The sequence below is a fragment of the Ochotona princeps genome, chromosome 16 (assembly GCF_030435755.1).
Source record: "Ochotona princeps isolate mOchPri1 chromosome 16, mOchPri1.hap1, whole genome shotgun sequence".
Lineage (NCBI taxonomy): Eukaryota > Metazoa > Chordata > Mammalia > Lagomorpha > Ochotonidae > Ochotona > Ochotona princeps.
Window position 1 is genome coordinate 10,191,996 of NC_080847.1, and position 20,049 is coordinate 10,212,044.

At 45.9% G+C, this 20,049-nt stretch overlaps 1 protein-coding gene across 1 annotated transcript in view; it reads right to left on the reverse strand.

Annotated features, from left to right (window-relative positions):
• HYDIN (HYDIN axonemal central pair apparatus protein) overlaps window positions 1-20,049 on the reverse strand; it is a 312,592-nt gene that overhangs the window by 17,858 nt on the left and 274,685 nt on the right. Inside the window, exons 67-78 of the mRNA XM_058674096.1 lie at window positions 17,115-17,275; window positions 14,876-14,973; window positions 14,265-14,472; window positions 12,603-12,815; window positions 12,009-12,147; window positions 10,121-10,286; window positions 7,439-7,586; window positions 6,569-6,776; window positions 5,844-6,065; window positions 4,417-4,586; window positions 2,188-2,386; window positions 477-635 (exon numbers count right to left, since the gene is read on the reverse strand). Coding sequence (XP_058530079.1) covers window positions 477-635; window positions 2,188-2,386; window positions 4,417-4,586; window positions 5,844-6,065; window positions 6,569-6,776; window positions 7,439-7,586; window positions 10,121-10,286; window positions 12,009-12,147; window positions 12,603-12,815; window positions 14,265-14,472; window positions 14,876-14,973; window positions 17,115-17,275 — 2,091 coding nt within the window. The remainder of the gene's footprint in view (window positions 1-476; window positions 636-2,187; window positions 2,387-4,416; window positions 4,587-5,843; window positions 6,066-6,568; window positions 6,777-7,438; window positions 7,587-10,120; window positions 10,287-12,008; window positions 12,148-12,602; window positions 12,816-14,264; window positions 14,473-14,875; window positions 14,974-17,114; window positions 17,276-20,049) is intronic.

Consider the following 20,049-nt stretch of genomic DNA (forward strand, 5'->3'; position numbering starts at 1 on the left):
CTCCCTCTTTCCCTTCCTTCCTTCCTCTCTCTCTGTCTCTCTCTCTCCTCTTTCCCTCCCTCCCTTTCTTTCAGATTTATTTTTATTGGAAAGGCAGTAACACAAAGAAAAACATCTTCCATCTGACAGTTTGTTCCCACCCTTGGGACATAACACATCGGGTCCATCTTCAAAGGGTACCCAAGTACCAAGGATGGCCTGATGGGCAGCTGAGTTTCTCTGTCCAGGGACCTTGAGGACACAGACATAGCAGCGAATGTGGGAGTGTGATGTGGGACAGCTGTTCAGGGGACAGATGGATGATGTGTACAGGAACATGGTTCTCCTTTGACCTAATGGACTCACATTCAAGGATTCCCTGCAAGCAGACGGTCATGGATGCATATGTATGGTGAGCTACATGGATGTTACTGTGTTGTTTACAGTATCTCCTTGGGTGAGCTGAAACAGGGTTGGTCCCTTTCCAAAGCACCAACCTTGGGTTCCTGGAGCTCTGGAATGGAGAATAGGACTGACTGGCTGAACGTGACTTGAGTGAGGCTGTTGTTCATGATGGAAACGGTTTTCTTCACAGTCTGTCCTGGCAGGACAGCTCCCAGTTTCACAATCCTATTGGCTGGATCAAGGACTGAAATCTGAGGAATGAGAGAGAGGGGGCGGAGAGAGAGAGAAGGTTTAATTGGGTCCAGTGCCATGGCATAGCGAGCTAATCCTCTGCCTGTGGTGCTGGTATCCCATGTGGGCACCTTTTGAGTTCTGGATGCTCCACTTCTGATCCAGCTCCCTGCTGATGGCCTGGGAAAGCAGTAGAAGATGGCCTAAGGCCAGAGACGAGTAAGAAGCTCCTGACTACTAGCTTCAGATTGGCCCAGCTCTGGCCATTGTGTCCATTTAGGGAGTGAACCAGTGGATGGAAGATCTCTCTCTACGTCTCCATTTCTCTCTGTTAACTGTGCCTTTCAAATGAAAATAAATATTTTTTTAAAGTGTTAGTAACAAACTGAAATATTATGATAGCCCCCCCCCTCGATGGTTAGGCAGTGGTGGTTTTCTCTCTCTCAGCATCTGATTTCTTCACATTAGATGGGTTTTCATTCACAATGAAAATGAAGTGCCTGCAGAACCATTAACAATGCAAACTGGGTTGAGGGAAAAGGCATTTAGTCTAGCAGTTGAAGTGCCAATACCTCACCCTGGAGTGCCTGAGTGGGACCCCAGCCTGGGCTCCTGCCATCAGCCTCCTGCCCACGCACACTCTGGCAGGCAGCAGTGATGGCTCCATTACCTGGGTTCTGGCCATCCACATGGGAGACCTGGGTTAGGTTTCTAGCCTCTGGCTCTGGCATGGGCCAGCAACAGTTGTTGTGGGCATTTGGGGAATTAACCAGCAAATGTCAACTTTCTGTCTCTGCTTGTCAAATTAAAAAAAAAAAAAAAAACCAAACCAAATCCCATAATGGGTCTGGGTGGTGTAAAGGTGAAACTTAGGGTAAGGCTGAAGCTAGACTGGGGGTTCAGGGAAGCCTTCCTGAAGACGGCAGGTTCTCATGGAGGGCAGAAGAGAGGCAGGGCTTGTCAGTTTGAGGCAGGGTGGGGAGCACCCCAGGACAAGGAGTCAATCTGTGGCAATGCTCTGAGCCAGGGAAGCGGTCGGCCCAGGCCAGATAAAAACCTCCCTGAAACATGAGAGGACCTAGGAACAAAGGTGGGCAGCTGGAAAGGATCTTTTCCTTTCCACTTGGTCAAATGTGACTCTGGGCTTTGTGGTTGGCCAGACTGCTAATCAATACAAGCATTAAGGGAAGACCTCTGAAACTTACGTCTGTGTCTCTTGCCTCAGTAAAGGTTGCCTATTAAGCCTATAAACAAACGTGCCCTACCCTAATGTGATAGGACAAGGATGTGCTGGAATTGTCGGACCTGACTGTCCACCTTCTCTGGGGAGAGTGCTGCTCTGGCACCTGTGATTCTGTGTGTACTTTGGCACACGGAAGTGAGGTGCTGAACAAGAGAGGTGATTCGCTTGGATCTGACACTTCTCCCATTTGTTATGGGAGGGCATCATCATGGTATGGGTCTGTTCACCGAGCCTGGGGGCGCAGAGTGGTCTGTGGGTAACTGTGGGCAAAAGAGGCTAGAAAGGGCAAGGAGGGTCCCAACCCCAAGTTTTCCCCATCTGCTTCTTACCTTCAGTTCGGTGCCTTTCCCTTTGATTTCAACTGTTTGTTGTGAGAGTCCATTAATTTCAAAGGGGATGAGTTCCCGGTAGTTGATGCATTCTCTGGGATAAAAGATGATTGGAATCTCAAGTGTCTTTCCTGGCTTGACCACGTCCACGTGGAAGTTCACCTCGAGGTGGGTCGTATTGGTGTATAAACAGTCTATGCTGCAGAAAATCAAGGGCAAGGTGTGTAAGACTGGACAAGGCTGACCCAGGACTGGCTCTGTTCCCGTCTCTCTGGGCTGGGTACTGCTGCCCTTCCTGTCCTCTGGGCTTGACTTAAAGCAGTCATTTAATTGGTGATGGTATGGGGAGGGTGGGGCTCAGCAAAAGATCCAGCCATCCCCTCATAGGCACAACTGCATTCTTTCCCTCAAATCATGTCCTAAGAGTGGGGCAAAATTGAGTCCTGAGACCCCAAGTGTTCTGTTTCTTGATAAACCAGCTCATGGTTTTGTACCTCTTCATCAGAGGTGCTTCCAGAAGCAATTGACTGGCTAAGTGCTGTGGAGAAGAGCAGGATGTGTTCTAGAGTAAGACAGGAGAGAGGGGCCAGGCTCCATCTGCTAGCTTGCCACGACCTTGGAGAAGTCACCCAGCCCATGTGGGTCTCTCCTCTGGGGAGTGTGATGGCTGCCCACAGTTGTGAGAGGGAGTGAGCAAAGCAGCCATGCAGCAGGGCACAGAGGAGACATTCCACAGAGGCGAGCAGTTACTATCACCACCATTAGCACTACTACTACAACTAGTTGCTTGACCAGAAAGGATCCTGCAAGATCATGTCTGTCTCACTTCTCTGTCAAGTAGTAAGACCCTTAGGCCTCTTCATAGCAACATTTTCACATCTCCTTTCCGGGAGTGTAGCAAAGGAGTCTGGTTAGGCCAAGGAATAGACTCAACACTTTAAAGTAGGGCTGAGAGGACATCAAATTACATGAAAAAAAAAGTATAAACAGATTTTAAAAGAAATTTTACTTATGAGAGAGAGAGAGATCAGAGAGAGATCAGAGAGAGAAATCAGAGAATGTCACATCTACAGATTAATTTTTAAATGCCTACAATGAGTGGGGCTGGGCCAGGATAAACTGGGATCCAGGAAGCCAATCCAGGCCACCCATGTGAGTGGGAGGAATAGAATCACTGGAGACAACATCATCCACCAGCTCCCAGGAGGTGCCTTAGAAAGAAACTGAAATAGCGATTGGAGCTGGGTGTTGGATCCAAGTACTCCAACAGGGCATGTGTGTCCTAACTGACACCTTAACTGCTGGGCCAAATGCCTGCCTCTGATTTTTTAATCAGTATTTAAAATCATGTGACACTCTCAGAATTACCACTTAGGATAACAACAACTACAATAGTAACAGCTGCACTAGCAGTAGCTAACAATAACTGGTTTGGCTATGTTCCAGGTACTATTCTAAACACTGTTTCTAGAATCAATTTGATCCTCCTAACAATCCCTACATGGGAGGTACTTTCATGATCACTCATTTAGGCAAGAGAACAGAGGCAAAGAGAGTCTTAAAAATTTGCCCAAAACCACACATGGAGAAAAGACCTACAATGTGAACTTAGACCTGAGTTACCCAAAATGGTAGCCTCTTGACACTGTTCAAAGTCAAATGAACTAAATTCAAACACTCAGTTTCTTAGAGTGGGACACATTTTTGAGTGTGATAGCTCTATCTAGCTACTGAGAAGTGTAGATACATGACAGTATCATTATGGTATAAAGTTCTCTACACTATAGGCAGAGCAAGCTTTGAATAAACACAGCTGCCTGGGCCCGGTTGGGAATGGACTGGAATGTTACCTACAGGGATGAGACAGAGCAGCCTGGGCCTGAATCAAAACACTTGAGCTTAGTACAGATCTGCATAGGGTCGGGGAGAAATTCACTTGTTATCTCCTCAAAACTCAATTTCTGCATTTGTAACATGAGGGAGATAGACGGAAGCCATGCAACCCTCTGTTACACCGCCCGGCACTGCCTGCTGCCTCGGAGAAGAGGAGTCTAAGTGGAGCAGCAGTGTGTGGTTATCCAGGTGTCAGTATCAGAGACTAGAATAGGGGCCCAGGGCTCAAGACCACACGTGTTTCGCTTTTCCCCATAACCCCCCACCTTTCTTCTTCTTTTTTTTTGTCTTGGAGGTACTCCATCTTCCATCTGCATGTTCTGGAAGCCTGCTTACCTCATTGAGGTCTCTTCCTTGTTGGTGATGACCAGAGTTTGTTTGTAGGGAGGCATCCCGGCTTGGTAGATGAAGCAGGTCCCAAAGTTGTAGCTGGTGAAGGAGAAATGGACAGCTGGGCTCACGGCGCAGCCTGCAATGCTGCACAGGAACACAGGGCCATGGCTGATCTGTGAGGGAGGACGGGATGGGGGCACGGTGAGTGGTGGGAACAGCGGGCACTCAATTCCTTAGGTGAAGCAAGAGAACTCACTAAAATCAATAACACCAGTAACACTTAAAAAAAAAAATTTCCTTGGTCATAGTTTTGAATATATTTTGTGCATCATTTCCTGAAAAGCACTTACAGATCTTACTGTCAACACTTCTACCAATTAGAACAGAAAGACCTTTAAGGCATCTGATATTTCTTTATGCTTTAAAAAAAAAAGTAAAGTTCTGGAAAAGACAGTTTTCAATGGGAAATATTTCCTCATGAGACTCTGAATGGCATGTAACTGAAAATGTCTGAATTACTTCTTTCTGGAGTTTTCCACTGTAATATTTTTGGGTCACAGTTCACCACAGATAACCTTTTCTTTTTCAAGTTACTGTGTCAACTTCATGCTTGTCCCACCTCGGCTGCTCTATGAAACACCTGTCACTGACTGTTTCTGACAAACGCCTCATGGGAAAAGGCTGCTTATGTCGAGCAAGAAAGTGTGGAGTCAGATCAAACAGAGGCAAGCAGCCCTTGCGGTGCGGCTCCCATGCGCTGCCAGACAGGGCACGTAATGACAATGGTTTCAGAGTTGGGCTTTGTGGGGAGGCCCCGGCCTGCTCCGCCCCCTTCTACTTCTGTTGCAGTGGTTTCCAAGGCTACTTCAGGGCAGGGGGAAAGAAAAGACGGGAATGGGGCAAGTGAAACTACCTCAGAGCTGTGTCCTTACGGACAGTCAGCCATGTTTCTTGAACAGGGTTAGGATTAGGGTGAACTGGTGCTCCTAACATTGTTGCAAACCTGGGGTCAGTTTCCGGAACTCTGTAAAAGTTGATTTTGATGAATTTTTTTGTCAGTGTTTTTGTTGCTACTGGAGAGAAATGTTTCTGATGTTTTTAATCTGCTATTCTCGCTGACTTCATCATTCCTGTATTTATTTATTGAGCTCAATAACCTCTTTTGGGAAGTGTGTATATACTTGCTTGTCCCATCTAGTCCTCTTTGTTTTAATTGCTGAGTGGTATGACCAGTGCAGGGATGGTCAGCCACCTTTTAGTCAACACTTATTCACCAGGCAGCTCAACCATCGAGGCCGCTGTGCTGGAGATGAGGGCTGTTACTAACACAACCACCAGCAGCAGCTTCCAGACAGGAGGGGAGACAGGAGCAGAACCAGCCTGCACGGGCAGCAGGTTGTGTGCAGTGTTTAGACTGTACATGGTCTCACCTTGATTTTGAGTTCTAGGCCCTTTAAGACACAGTCCTTAAAAGGCTGGAAGGACAGGGTGGCAGGGACAGTCTGCGCGACATCCACGGTGCCATCGATGGGGGAGAATTCCAAGTACTGCAGCAGGGCCTTGGAGCCAGAGAGCTCTGCCTGGAAGCTAAAGTTGAACTTGCCAGTGTTGATGAAACTGAATTCGCACTGGACACATTCATTTAACTCCACCTGTGTGTGTGTGACAGAGAACAGAATAGTGAATGCCAACTGCTACCCCTTCCCTGAGGAAAACAGTCTTTTGGGAAATAAGTGGATGTTGATGAGCAAGGTGTCACCACTTTACTGTAGCCAGTTCCTTTAAGAGCTCCTGAGTGTGGGGGTCTCCTCACAAGTTAGATGGCAGTCTAATTCTTAGACCTCCCTTACTGTAGTCCAACATTCTTTCCGGTATGTGTCATACTTACACAAACATTTTTACCCTTTCGTCACTTCCTCCAAATATCTAGTAAAAAAAATGAATTCACATCATAGGGATATGCATTCTGGGGCTGAGCTATGCCTGGTGTGTTTCTGTTCTGCTGGTCTCCCAGACATTTGAAACATAAAGACACAGTTCATAGTCACTTGTACTGCCTTCGCCAGTCACTGTAGGGGGATAGGTGAGAGAGGGAGAGAGGGAGAGAGAGAGGGAGGGAGAAAGAGAGAGAGAGAGAGACCCTCTTACACTTTACCTCATAGAAGTTGATAACATTGGTCTGGTTGGGAGTCAAGAGGGTGATGGTCCCAGCCCTGTCCTTGCATTTGACCTCTGCATTCATGGTGTAGCCCTCAGCCTTGACATTCAGTGTTAGAGGGTGGACTTTCTTTTTCACATTGCAGATCAAATTAAAGTTCACATCTCCTTCCTGCTTTGGTGTGAAGAAAATATCAATTGGGAACCTGGTTGGGAAACAAGGCAGCAGATTAGCAGACTAGATGAACACATGTTAAAACCTGCTGGGGAGGGCCCGGCGGCGTGGCCTAGTGGCTAAAAGTTCTCGCCTTGAAAGCCCCGGGATCCCATATGGGCGCCGGTTCTAATCCCGGCAGCTCCACTGCCCATCCAGCTCCCTGCTTGTGGCCTGGGAAAGCAGTTGAGGACGGCCCAATGCATTCGGACACTGCACCCGCGTGGGAGACCCGGAGGAGGTTCCAGGTTCCTGGCTTCAGATCGGCATGCATCGGCCCTTTGCGGCTCACTTGGGGAGTGAATCATTGTACGGAGGATCTTCCTCTCTGTCTCTCCTCCTCTGTGTATATCTGGCTGTAATAAAATGAATAAATCTTTAAAAAAAAAAACCTTCTGGGGAAAAGGGAGCCTACTGGAGGGGTAGGCACATGATGAAGAGAAGGTGCCAAGAGGCACTCCAAATTATAATGAACTTGTAAGACATGCCAGGCTGGCTAGGCATCATCTGTGGATGCATGACAAACCCAAGAGCAAATACTGAGAGCAAGGAGTTAGAATTTTCCACTCTGACAGGCTAACGGGACAGGGTTGGGATTTCCTTCTGCCCTGTTCCCTAGGGAGGCTGTGTCCTGAGTCCTTTGCCCTTCTTTACCTGGACAGCGGTGGGATCCAGCCTTCCATGGGGCAGACCACCAGGCTGTTGCTGAAACCTTCGGAGTAGCGCGAGTCGTCCTGGATGGCGAAGCTGAAGCCCTGTTCCTCCTTGTTGATGATCTGCACCGTCTCCCGAGCCTCTCGGCCTGTGCAGGAAGCCGCAGGCCTCAGGGCAGGCCTCCCGGGCACGGGCACCTCTCGGGCACCCGCCTTCTTCTCCCTGCCCTGCTTCGTTTCTCTGCCTTTGGCGCCTTCTCTATCTCGCTGCCTTCCTTCTGATCTACAACCAACCTTCCTCCCACAGAGGGGATTCCTTGTCTTCTCTCTAGAACTTGACCTCATCAGGTGCCTGTCCTGTTGGTGCCCGCTGCACCCTGGTCACAGCTTTCCTGGGATCCTGGTGATGCTGGTTTTTTTTTCCCCTTGCTCATTTAGACTTCGGAATCGGAACATACTCCTGAATTTGTTGATAGGGCTTCACTCTCTGGTTTACCCTTTGATTGTTTATTTTTCTGTAAATAGTCCCTGCAGTAAATTCTTTTGACTTAGACATTCCTGAACAGAGCTCTGACTAACACATTTACTCTTAACTTTGTTTTACCCTTGGCTATTGTACAACATCTGTTCTCCCACCTAAGTTTTGGAAACACTTAGTGCAAATCTCTCCCCGTCTTTATCCCTTTGGGATCAGAGTTGCGAGATTCAGCCAATGATTTTTTAGTAAACATAGGGATGTTCAAATATTGCATTGGACATAATTATGCTGAAAATTATTCAATTTTCTCCAATTAAAAAACTAATTGTTCATCCTATATTTTATTTGGCAACCTTAGTTAGGGTTCTAATTGGAAGTTGATGAAATTTGTATCTAATTTTGGTAGAGCTGACAATTGTTCAGCTTTTATTTGAGGGCATTTTAGCAACATTTAAAAGTGCTTTTCAGATAGGTTTGTACTTTTCTTTTTTAAAGCTTATTTATTTTCATTTATTTGAAAGGCAATGTGACAGAGAGCTACAGATCTTGCCAACCACTGGCTCACTCCCCAAACGCTCACAACCGTCAGGGTTGGGTCAGACAGAAGCCAGGAGTCAGAAACAGGATCTGGGTCTCCCACTAGGAAAACAGTAGCTCAAATACTTGAGCTGTCTTTTGCTGCCTCTCTGTGCAGGGCCTTTTCAGTATGTGTTAATATGATCACAGGATTCTTTGTTGATATCATGACATCATGACTATATAAAAATGCACATCTTTGCATTCCTAGACTAAATTGTTGGTCTTACTGCTATTGTTCTTATACCATTTTGCTTATGAGTTTCAAACTTTAATAAAATGTTGTAGTTCTCTCATCCCTATGTGTATCAGTGTGAAAAATATGAAAACAATACACATGCAACACACACATGCAGCTGACACTGATCTCCTTGGATGGGGAGGGAAGGATGAGGCAGATGGGGAGATGCCAAGCTTTCTGGTTTTCATATGACACCACCCAGATTTATTTATTCTAAATTCTATTTATAAGTAAAAGAGTATATCATTCTATAACTTAAAAACCTTAAGAAATGATATTAAAATAATTTGATTTTAGTCGCATTTTACACTCCCCTCTGCCCTACTCCCCCATCTCTGAGAACAATGCATAGGGCTACCAGGGCACCTGACAATCACTTCTTTTATATCCTTTGGGTCTCTATTCAAATGTTACCTTCCCAATGCCTACTGCCTGTCTCATCTCTGCCACCCTGCTGTGTTCTCCTCTGACTCCACCTCCTAATACCAGAACACAAACAACGTGAGGCCAGTCCAGTGTGTTTCCAGTCCTGCTGTACCAGGTTTCAGTAAATTTTGGTAAATTCAATTAAAGTCAGAAATTATTGCCAGGAACCCTGAACATTGTGAATCAGGAAGCATATAACACAGCTCATAATGTGGGGACACAAGCAAAAAGAGTGGGGTTGATGAAGGACTTGATGGTCAGTCGGGGACAGGAAGGAATCTGCCAAGCAAGATTTTTAATTCAATTCCCTTATTTCCTTCAGTTATTAGTGTGTAGGTTTAAGAGACACCTGACTGGAATGAGATTCAGAAGTAGTATTTCATGGCTTTCTGGAATGTGCTATGCTGACATATCACTGACATTCATGTGGAAAGCACCAGGGGAAGTTCCCTACCTAAGCCTGCTGCTGAAGCTCAGGTCATACTACCTCCAAACCAAAACTAGCAGGACGGCATTACCACTATGATTTGGAGATGAGTTGGGATTTAGAAAACCCCAAAAGATCCATATGTCAAAGGTTTGGTCCCTAGGGTGTCTCTGATAAGAGCTTTTGGATACTTTAGGAAGTGCAGCTGGATGGGAAGCCCTTGAGATCACTGGGGGACATGCCTTCAGATGGTAAGTCTCCTGCGATCTTCTAAGTTCTCAGAAGAACACTGTTATAAGAGACTGAGTCTGGGCCCACTTACTCTCTTGCTTCTCCTTGGCTATGTGGTCCATCCTCTGTGTGCACTCTGCCACGGCCATCTGCTGTCCTCCTTGGAGGCCAAACCAATGTGATCCCACCCAATCTTGGACTTGGACCTTCCAAACTATGAGTTAAGTAAGTATTTTTTCTATTTATAAAGTTAGTTCGCTCAAGCATTTTACTGTAGTTGTAAAAATCTGGCAAACCCACTTACCGATGAGGAGAGCACTGAAGTTGAGGTGTGACTTGTCAAGGGAGATGAGGGGATCCGTGGTTTTGCCTACCAGCAGGAAGGGGACGGAGATGTTGTGTTCGGGAATTAAGAAAGTCCACAGTGCTTCAGTGATGTCCAGGTAGAAAGGGGTGAACTGGAAAACAATCTAAGACAATTCGGAAGAGAATGGTGAGAGGCATCTCTATTGGCCAGCTTCTTGCTCCTTCGGAGGCTTGCCAGCACTAGGGCCATGAGAGTTGGTATTACCAAGTAACTGTTACTTTTCTACAGGTTCAGTATGGACACAACCTCATGGGCTGTCCTGGCAAATCAACATGTTTGACCTGTCCATGTGTCCTTCCCAGGGAGCCTACCCTAGCCCTTGCTGGCCATGCTGTCATATTTGGTGCCATGTCTTTGGATAGATTGGTGACACACCATAGTAGAAAGAATCGAAGAGTTGATATGATCCCAAAGAAAGACAATCCACATGCTTGTTGCCAGCCTAACACAAAAATGGTGATCAGGGCCAAAGAGGTTTTTCTTCTCACAAATCTGGAATCAGGACTGAAATGGTGAAGCCAGTTGGCAGTGGAGCTTACAGGGAGGGGAGGGGTATTATGGAGTTGGGCCATGGCAATCCATAACCTAACTGCAAAGTGAAGTGGCAAAGCAACTGGAAAAAAAGGAAATAAATGAGAAATTGGCCAGGAAGAAGAGAATGGAGTAGATGGGCAGAGAGAAGCAGAGTGACCGAGAAGCGAAGTCCAATCTTACAAAAAATCTGGCCCAGGTCCTTTTAATTTCCTCTGAGCTTACTGGAGTGAGTCTCTTTGTGATTGATTAATTAGGACTAAGTGGAAGAATACTGGTTTTTCCAGAAAGGTTGAAAATGCATGGTACAGGTCAGGGCAAGAGAATGCAGAGGCAGAAATCTGGAGATGTGTTACATTCCATGACACCTTTGATCTCCAAAGACCAGCACAATCCTGGATGATGGGTTCTGCAACTTCTTGTTTAGGAACTGGACAGCATCTCTGATAAAATTCTGGGCTGTAGTGGGGGTCACAACAAGGAAGACCTTGTCTGTGTTGGACCCATCTCCTGGATTCTGTCATGCTGAACTAGATGGGCTGGGTACTGACAGCATGCAGAGGTCAAACTACAGTGGGAAATGGGCAAATACCTTTCATTTAGTTTGGGAAGTGTTAAAAAAAAAAGTAGTGAACTAGCTGCCAACATGAAAATAGGGAGATTCATATAAACGTTTGGCAGTTTGGCTTCTCGGGAAAAGTTTGGGAGAGTTGGCCACCTTGGGTCCACGTGTCTCTGTGGTGGCCATCAGTCAACGCAGTGTGGTGCCCAGTGTTCCCTCTGAAGAATTTACCTGACATGGAAGCCACAGGTCTTTTCCATTCTTCCAAGCCATATTTCTAAACGTTTTACTCCCCTCCCCACTTTATATCACTGTGTAAATGTTTCAGATTAAGCCACGGGACATGACTCTACTATTCTCTTTCTGTTTGGGCGAAGTAAAGGACTGTTGTCAGTCCTTTAGACAAAGATAACTCTTCACTTCAGGCCATTGTATGGATCATAGAGACCTCAGGCCCCCACAACGCCCCTATGAGGTGGGGTGGAGAATAGGATCTGATTATACCTTGCACCTTGAATATTCTTAAGTTTTAAAAGTTGCAAATCTTAGATCTTTCTCTTCCACAGTCGGCCAAGAGAGCTCAGGGTTGCTGAGTGCTTCTGCCTGGGCATCGATGCTGAACGACCAGCCCTTGGTTGAGTCTCTAACTTCACTTGCTGTCTGTGACATACTTGCTATACAGAGGCAGGTGGCATGGTCTAAACCCTGGGTTGAAGGCTCACTTGCACATACCTCTGCCTTTTTCTCTGGATGGATGAGGCCCTTCTCTGTGAGGCACGTGAAGGCTGGAGGGTTCTGGAGACTTTCAGGTTCTTCAGAGAGCCAAAAGAAGGAGTAGGTGCTATTGGTCAGGTTCAGGATTGTAAAGGTCCTGGTCAAGGCAAGAAAAAAATAACAGGAAGAAGTAAGAGGAGGATTGAGAATGAAGAGAATTCTCACGGAGCCTGGTGCTGGTGTAGGCCACTCCTCCACCCCCACCTCTGCTCCCTCCCCCCCCCACCCCCACTGTCTGGGACTGAGATCTGCTCTGAGTGCTTTGTCACTATAGAAAAGAAACCTACCTTCTGGGGGATGCAAAGTACTTTGTAAAGTTGGGCTAGGATCCTCTAGATTCTGGGGTAACCATACTGCCATGGGTACCTCTGCTCTGATGCTTCTCTGGGGTCAAGGATTATACCTTTCCATCTTGCAAAATCTCTGAGACAGAATAATCTACAAGTTCTCAAAATTCAAACTTCTGAGGGTGTCAAGCACAGCCTATTCCTCTGAGCTCTTTAGAAAGAGAGACAGGTGTAAACTCAGTCAACGCACACCAAAGCCACTCACCGGAGATTCTTCCCTCCTATGCCCACACTGTTGAACTCGATCACTTGAGTGTTCGGGTCCAGGGGTGCAGCCCCCGACCCTCGGAGCTCTGGGTTGCGCCGGTGACCGCTGATGTAGTCGGAGTCTTTTAAGTCAAAGTGGCAAACAGGCAAGAAGCTCCGCCCTTTTGCTACTAGGACTGGACCCTGCACTCCAGGTGGCAGGTTGGGAATCCTGAGAAGGACATGGTTATGATTACTTTTTTTACTTCTGCTTTATTTCATAAACACTTCCTTTTCAAAAAAGCAATTGATCGGAGTGACAGAGAGAGAGGGAAGGATGGAGGGTGGAAAAAAGAGGGAAAGAGTGAGGGGCAGCACGCTCCTTTTTGCTAGTTTACTTTCCAAATGCCTGCGTGTAGTTGGGACCAACGCTGGGAGGCAGAAAATCACTCCATGTGTCCTATGTGGATGGCGGAGATCCGAGTGCTTGAGTCATTACTGCTGCTGCCAGGGTCTGTATAGGCAGGAAGCCAGGCAGGAGTGGAGATGGGACTCAAATCCAGCACTCTGATATGGGACGCAGGTCTCTAACTGCTAGACCAAACATCTGCTCCAACTGCCACTTTTTTGATTGGCTGGAAATGAATCCACCAGAATAGGAGGAGAGGCTGGGTCTGAGCAATATCACCTCAATGCCTTGATCAATAATACATGGTACATAGTGGTACCTGTGAATTTGTGGTCTAATGGATGCATACATGAATAGATTGTACATGAAACATTTGAATTTGAGTTCCTTCTATGGAGCTGAATATGACTCCTTCAGGAAGGAGAAAATCTCTGTACAACGAGTGACACCATGGGCCCTCTTATGGGCTTTCTGTGGGATGTAAAAAGTGACCTGGCATTCATCAAAAACATATCCTGACTCCTTGGGAAGGTTACTGGATATGAGCAGACTCCTAGGACCAAGGTGGGGTAGCACAGGTGTGGCAGGGTCTCTGTGGTGGCCAGGAGGGACCTGAGGGGGCTCTGACAGTTCATGCAGGTCTCTATCATTCTCCAGAATTCCTCTGCAAGGTATCTGTTCCCCCTGGGAGCTGTCTCGGGAGTGGATTCCACACCAGGGACTTCGTGATCAGATGTCACTGGATGAGATCTTCTCTCATTGGGTCTGGGTAGGGGTTCCTCAGCTGCCATATACCAAGTGCAACAGTCCCCTCTATCACACACCTAAATGTTTACAGAGCTTACTGTATGCTAGGCACTGTTCTAAACTCTCTGTTTGAATTAAGTTATTTAATCTTCCCAATAATTCCATGAGTGTAGCTATTTGCATATTATACAGAAGGAAACTGAGTTCTCAGGAAGGTACTAGAACGTTGGCCCAAGGTCATGTGCCCCTAAGGCTTATAACCTATTTAGCTGTCAACTGTCCTGTGGCTCAGTGGACTCCCACATGTGGTGGGAGATGAGAAGCAAGGCCGATGTGGAGGAAGCATGTGGAGGGGTTGATGAGCATGACAAAGGTCAAACTCTCCTTGTTCCCCAAAGGCTGGCCAAGCCTAATCTCTCCAAAGGGAAAAGTGATGATCCGGGGCTCTGGCAGAGTCTATGGTTGGCAACAAATGGTGGTGGAAGAGGGGAAAAGCTGTAGGGCCCCATGTGCAGATTTCCTTACTGGCAGTAAAGGGTGCTCTCAAAGTCTCCAGGGTCCAGTGGGGAGAATTTCACTTTGAGTTTCTGAGTCTTCCCCACAGGTACAATGCCTGAGGAGGGCTCCACAGAGAAGGGTGACAGAGAACCTTCCATCCAGTTGTCCACGCTGCTGTCTTGAGTGCTGCTCGTGTGCAGTGTGATTTGACTAAGCTGGTCTTTCTGCACAGAACCTGGGGGCAGATGGCAAGAGGGTCACATTTGGGACTTATGGTGGGAAAGCAGGTGGAAGGCAGGGAGTCATGCACCAGTCCTTGGGGACCTTCTGTGGGCTTTGCAGCTTCATCTCTTCTAGCAGGTGTATTTAACCCTGGGCTCTGGGCAGGAAGTAGGCACTGGCTCATATATCCCATGGGACACCCAACAAAAACACTTCTAGCAATTCTATAAAGTCTCCACATTTGTTTTCTTTAGGTCAAGAGGATGGGTCATGAATGTGGATCTTTTGCCCTAGAAGAATGGGCAGTGAATATAATTTTGGGGGAATCATTATTCTAAAGTTGGAGCTTAAACTGTGGGGTCCTACAAACAAGACCCTTCTACTAACAGTGATTTGGATCAGGCCCTGGGTTTTACCTTGGTTTCCTGGCATTGCAAAGCTGACGGCCTTTGCAGCATCTTCTGAGACCCAGCTGAATTCCAGCTGAACACGTCCTGAGTTAACCAGGTCAAGCCTGCAGATTAGTCAGGAAACTGAACTGAGAAAGGTGCAGCAGGCACTCATGGTCCTGCCCACATATCATCTGCCCTATTTATTTTTAAGCAATTGTAGTCTGAAACCAGGCATTTGATGTACTAGTTATACTTCCTCCTAAAACGTGTAAGGGACCTATGTAGCTATTACATTGCCATGTTAAGAGTAAGAATGTGGACATGTCTAGTACTTCGATCACTTTGCACACTCCCCACACTCTATGTGGTGATCTCTAAGCAGGTATCAAGGCAATCCTGAAACATTCCTGTAACAGAGAAAGAAAAATCTCTGATGGTATCTTGCTCAGGTGCTGATCCCATGGGTTCTTGCTTCTTGAACCATCTCCTACAAGGACAACATGTTAGTGATCGGAAGTCATCCACTCCTGCCTGTGCTCTCACTGACTGGGGACCAGCCGTGGGGACTGGTTGTTTCAACCTCAGATTCTGAATCAGCAGAGGATTCTCTTGCCTTTGACTGAGTTCCCAATGCTAAGACAAAAACGTGGAGAGAGAAGCCGGAATTTTGGAATCATTATTGAATCTGATCACAGTCATGGAAGCAAGATGAGGCCACATGACACCAGAAAACGACAGTGTCGGAGAAACACTCCCTGGTTTTTGGGGAGTGGTTGGAGCTGGAAGGTATGGGCTATGAGCAGGTGCAAGTTGGGATACAGAGATGAGATTTCTACTACCCAATTCAGGGAGACCATGGAGGTATTGCCTGAAATCCAGTGAGCTGAACCATGAGGGCTTGCTTACTGTGTGAATTTTTTATCCTACAGATAATTTTAAAATGTGGATACCTATGAGTGGCGTAGAGTACTTTCCTAACAAGATTTGTTGGTGTAGGTCTGTGTTTGAAAATATTTTTATGAAGAGCTGCATAAAAAAGCTTTTTTTTTTTTTTTTTTTTTTGGCTTTGTGCAGCATTACGGTTCTACAGCAGCAACTCAGCACCCACAGAGGGTACATGGATGTATGAACATGGTTGTTTGCCCCCTCTCCCCAATTTTAATATGCCAAAACAGCCCTCGAGGGAAATGACCACTCTCTGGTTTTTGGCCCACTAATAATTTGAGAGGACATGTTAAATGCAAAATGAGCAGCATGAGTTACTCACTTTTATTAAGTAGAACTGGCAGTGGGGTATGTTTTTGTCTTTGTATATGTTGCTCTCCCTGCTTGGTAGGCTCTTTGTTCTCACCTCTGCACCTGGCTCCCTCCTGTTCCTGTCCCTGTCCTCCAGAACTCAGCTGGGCATCACCTTCTCTCCCTGGCTCTTTCCACAGGTTGATCTGAATTAACAAATCCTTTTGTTGCACACACAGGACACAGTGCTGTAACTGACAGTTCACAGAAGACAAATTGGACTCTTCATTAGCTTTCTAGCTCTGTATCCCTGGAAACTTGAGAAGGGAGAAAATCCAGCTTTTTACTAGGACATACTGCTGTAAAAAACAATCACTCTGGGCCCTGCGGCATGGCCTAGCGGCTAAAAGTCCTCGCCTTGAAAGCCCCGGGATCCCATATGGGCACCGGTTCTAATCCCGGAAGCTCCACTTCCCATCCAGCTCCCTGCTTGTGGCCTGGGAAAGCAGTCGAGGACGGCCCAATGCATTCGGACACTGCACCCGCGTGGGAGACCCGGAGGAGGTTCCAGGTTCCCGGCTTCGGATCGGAGCGCACCGGCCCGTTGTGGCTCACTTGGGGAATGAATGATTGGACGGAAGATCTTCCTCTCTGTCTCTCCTCCTCTGTGTATATCTGGCTGTAATAAAATGAATAAATCTTCAAAAAAAAACAATCACTCTGGCTGGTAAATTGCAAGTGGACTGGGAAGAACTGGGATTACCCAGAGGGGAACGATACTCTGGGGCTTTCTGAGTGTAGTGACTCCTCTGTTAGGAACTGTTCCCTGCAAAGGTCCTGGAGGTGACTGGTATGGAGTGATTATGAAAAATGCTTACTTCTCTTGGGCCTAAGACAACACCAGCCCATGCTCCACCAATGAGATGCCTCCTAGCAGCTGTTGCAGGCACGACGTAATGATGAATGGAAGCACAATGGGAATGGAAGGGTTTCCCCGACCAGCGTTGTGAGGATTTTGGTGACTCACTCAAATACTCGGGTCTGGTAAACCAGTGTTTCCTTAAAGCACACGTCATTCGTCTGGCACTGGTAGGAGGCGAAGTCCACATTGGCGCTGATCTGAAGCTGCAGGTCGCGGTAGTTTTCTTCCAGCACTGAGTGTGCAGGCTCGGGGTCTGTCTCAACCACCTGCAACAAAGGCAGCCATGTCAGCAGCCTCACAGAGTCGGCCACCTTGTAGGGGTAAGGGGAGTAGCGTGGGACATCTACACACAGAAGTCCATACCATGCTACAGACTCCAGTTCCAGAATGACCCACAGAATGTAAGACAAAACAAAACAAAACAAAACAAAAACCAAAGTGAATACCCCCCTCAACAACAACAACAAAAAGAGAGCTTTAGTCTGCAGGGGTCTGCGTTTTGAGATCAGATGAACTTCAGAAAAGACTGAGGAAGGAGAATCATAAAAATGGGAATAGATGTTAATGAAACAGGAAACAAGTCTAAAATAGAGGGGACCAGTGCAATTGCTTATTGGAAAATATCTCTAAAAAAAAAAAATCCCATGAGACTAATTAATAGAAAGGACAATATAAATAACTAATGGCAGAAACAAAAATGCAGCATTGCCATCAACCTAGAGATTCAAACAGATAACAATAAAATATCATGATCCCGTATGCATGTAAATCTGTGTCAAGAGAAAGCAAATAAATATTTTAAAAAACAAGAAATTAGGGCCTGGCACAGTAGCCTAGTGGCTAAAGTTCTCACCTTGCATACACCAGGATCCATATGAGCACCGGTTCATGTTCCTGCTGTCTCACTTCCCATCCAGCTCTCTGCTTGTGGCCTGGGAAAGCAGTGAAGCCTTGGGACCCTGCACCCATGGCATAGACCGGGAGGAAGCTCCTGGCTTCAGACTGGCTCAGCTCTGGCCATTGAGGCCACTTGGGGAGTGAATTAGTGGACAGAAAATCTTTCTCCCTGCCTTACCTTCCCTCTGTATATCTGCCTTTCCAACAAAAACAAATAAGTCTTTAAATTTTTGTTTATAACAGTTTATTGGTTTTTAAAAAAGATTTATTTATTTATTTTATTGGAAAGTCAGATCCACAGAAAGAAGGAAAGACAGAAAGATCCATCTGCTGATTTATTGTATAAGTGACCACAATGGATGGAGCTGAGCTGATTTGAAGCCAGGAGCTAGGAGCTTCTTCTGAGTCTCCCATGCGTGTGCGCGGGGTCCCAGGGCTTTTGAGCCATCCTCAACTGCTTTCCCAGGCCACAGGCAGGGAGTTGGAAGGGAAGTGGAGCAGCTGGGGTATGAAATGGCCAATAAGGGATACCGGTGCATATAAGGCGAGGATTTAACCACTAGGCTATTATGCCAGGCCCTATTATAAACAATTTTACAAAACACACACATAGGGCTCGGCAGTGTGGCCTAGTGGCTAACGTCCTCGCCTTGATTCCATATGGCCGCTGGTTCTAATCCTGACAGCTCCACTTCCTCTCTATCTCTCCTCCTCTCAGTATATCTGGCTTTGTAATAAAAATAAAATAAATCTTTAAAACACACACACACACACATAAAAATTTAGTTGAAGGGTAAATTCCTAGAAAAATAATTTAATCAGCCTGATATAAGAATAAGAAACTCTGAAAAGTCTTATTACCATAAAAAAGTAAAGAAAACCATGAAGAGCCCTCTTACTATAAAAAAGTGGGACAAATAAATATAAAATTTTCAGTTTTCCCTAAACTGGCCTATAGAAGAAATCCAATTCCAATTAAGTTTAATTCAGGGGTTTTCATATGCTTGACATATGTACTCTAAAATCACATAGAAAAACGAAAGTCCAAGAACAAGCAAAATATTTTAGACAAATATGATATCAAGGAAGGAATCCCCTCTAGACATCAAGGCTGATTATGAAACCATAGAAGAAATGAAGATGGAGTAGAATTGACACAAATATAGACAAACTGATAGTAACAGACAAGAGACATTCCAGACAATGCACAATCTAGATTCCTGACAATGGAGTCCCAGTACACGAGGAACAGAAGGGCTACAAACCAGGATTGGGTTAGGTGTGACACAGCAGGTTAAGCTGATGTGCAGGACACCTGCATCCCATATCCAAGTGCCTGCATCAAGTTCTGATTGCTCTGTGTTTATGATTTAGCTTCCTGCTAATGCTCCTGGGAGGCTCCTGCCACCCATACGGGACACCTGCCTTTGGCCTGGCTGTCACAGCATCTGAGCAGGGAGCTAGCAGAAGGGGTGTTCTCTCTCTCTTCCTCTTCTTGCTCCCTCTCTCCCTCCCACTCATGCCTTTCAATGAAATAAATTAAAAAAAAAAAAAAACCCACAGCCCCCTTCCTGGATTTGGCAAGATTAGTTATGTAGTTCAAAAATCTGAAACTGTATCCTTGCCTTATGTCATCTATAAAACCTCGGTAGTTCAAAGGCTTCAACATGTAAAGCAAAGCTCTGAAACCTTGTGGGTGCATGTGTGTTTTCTTGCAGGGAAATAAAAAAAAGATATAAAATGTAGTAACTAAAAAAAAGAATAAATTTGACTGTCAAAAATTTCTATTCATCAAAAGATACATTAAATAAAGTGAAAAAGTGAGCTATTAATTTGGGGAAGATAGCACAATAATGCAAACAAGAATTTATAAAAATTAAACCACTCATACAAAGGACAAGCATCATGAGCATAAAATGAGAAAAAGTATGACGAGGTGTTCACATAAGAAATACGTTGCATGGGTAACTTTACGAAGTATCAGTGATTGGGAAGGGTACTCCAGGCTCAAAAAGAGCATTTTCCCTTCACTCAAAGATAAAGAAGTCTGGCAATGTCAAGCATTGGAGAAGATGTAGATTCTACAAGATCTTACTGCAGGAACACAAATAGGCCAGCCACTTAGGAAAAATCTTGGACATTC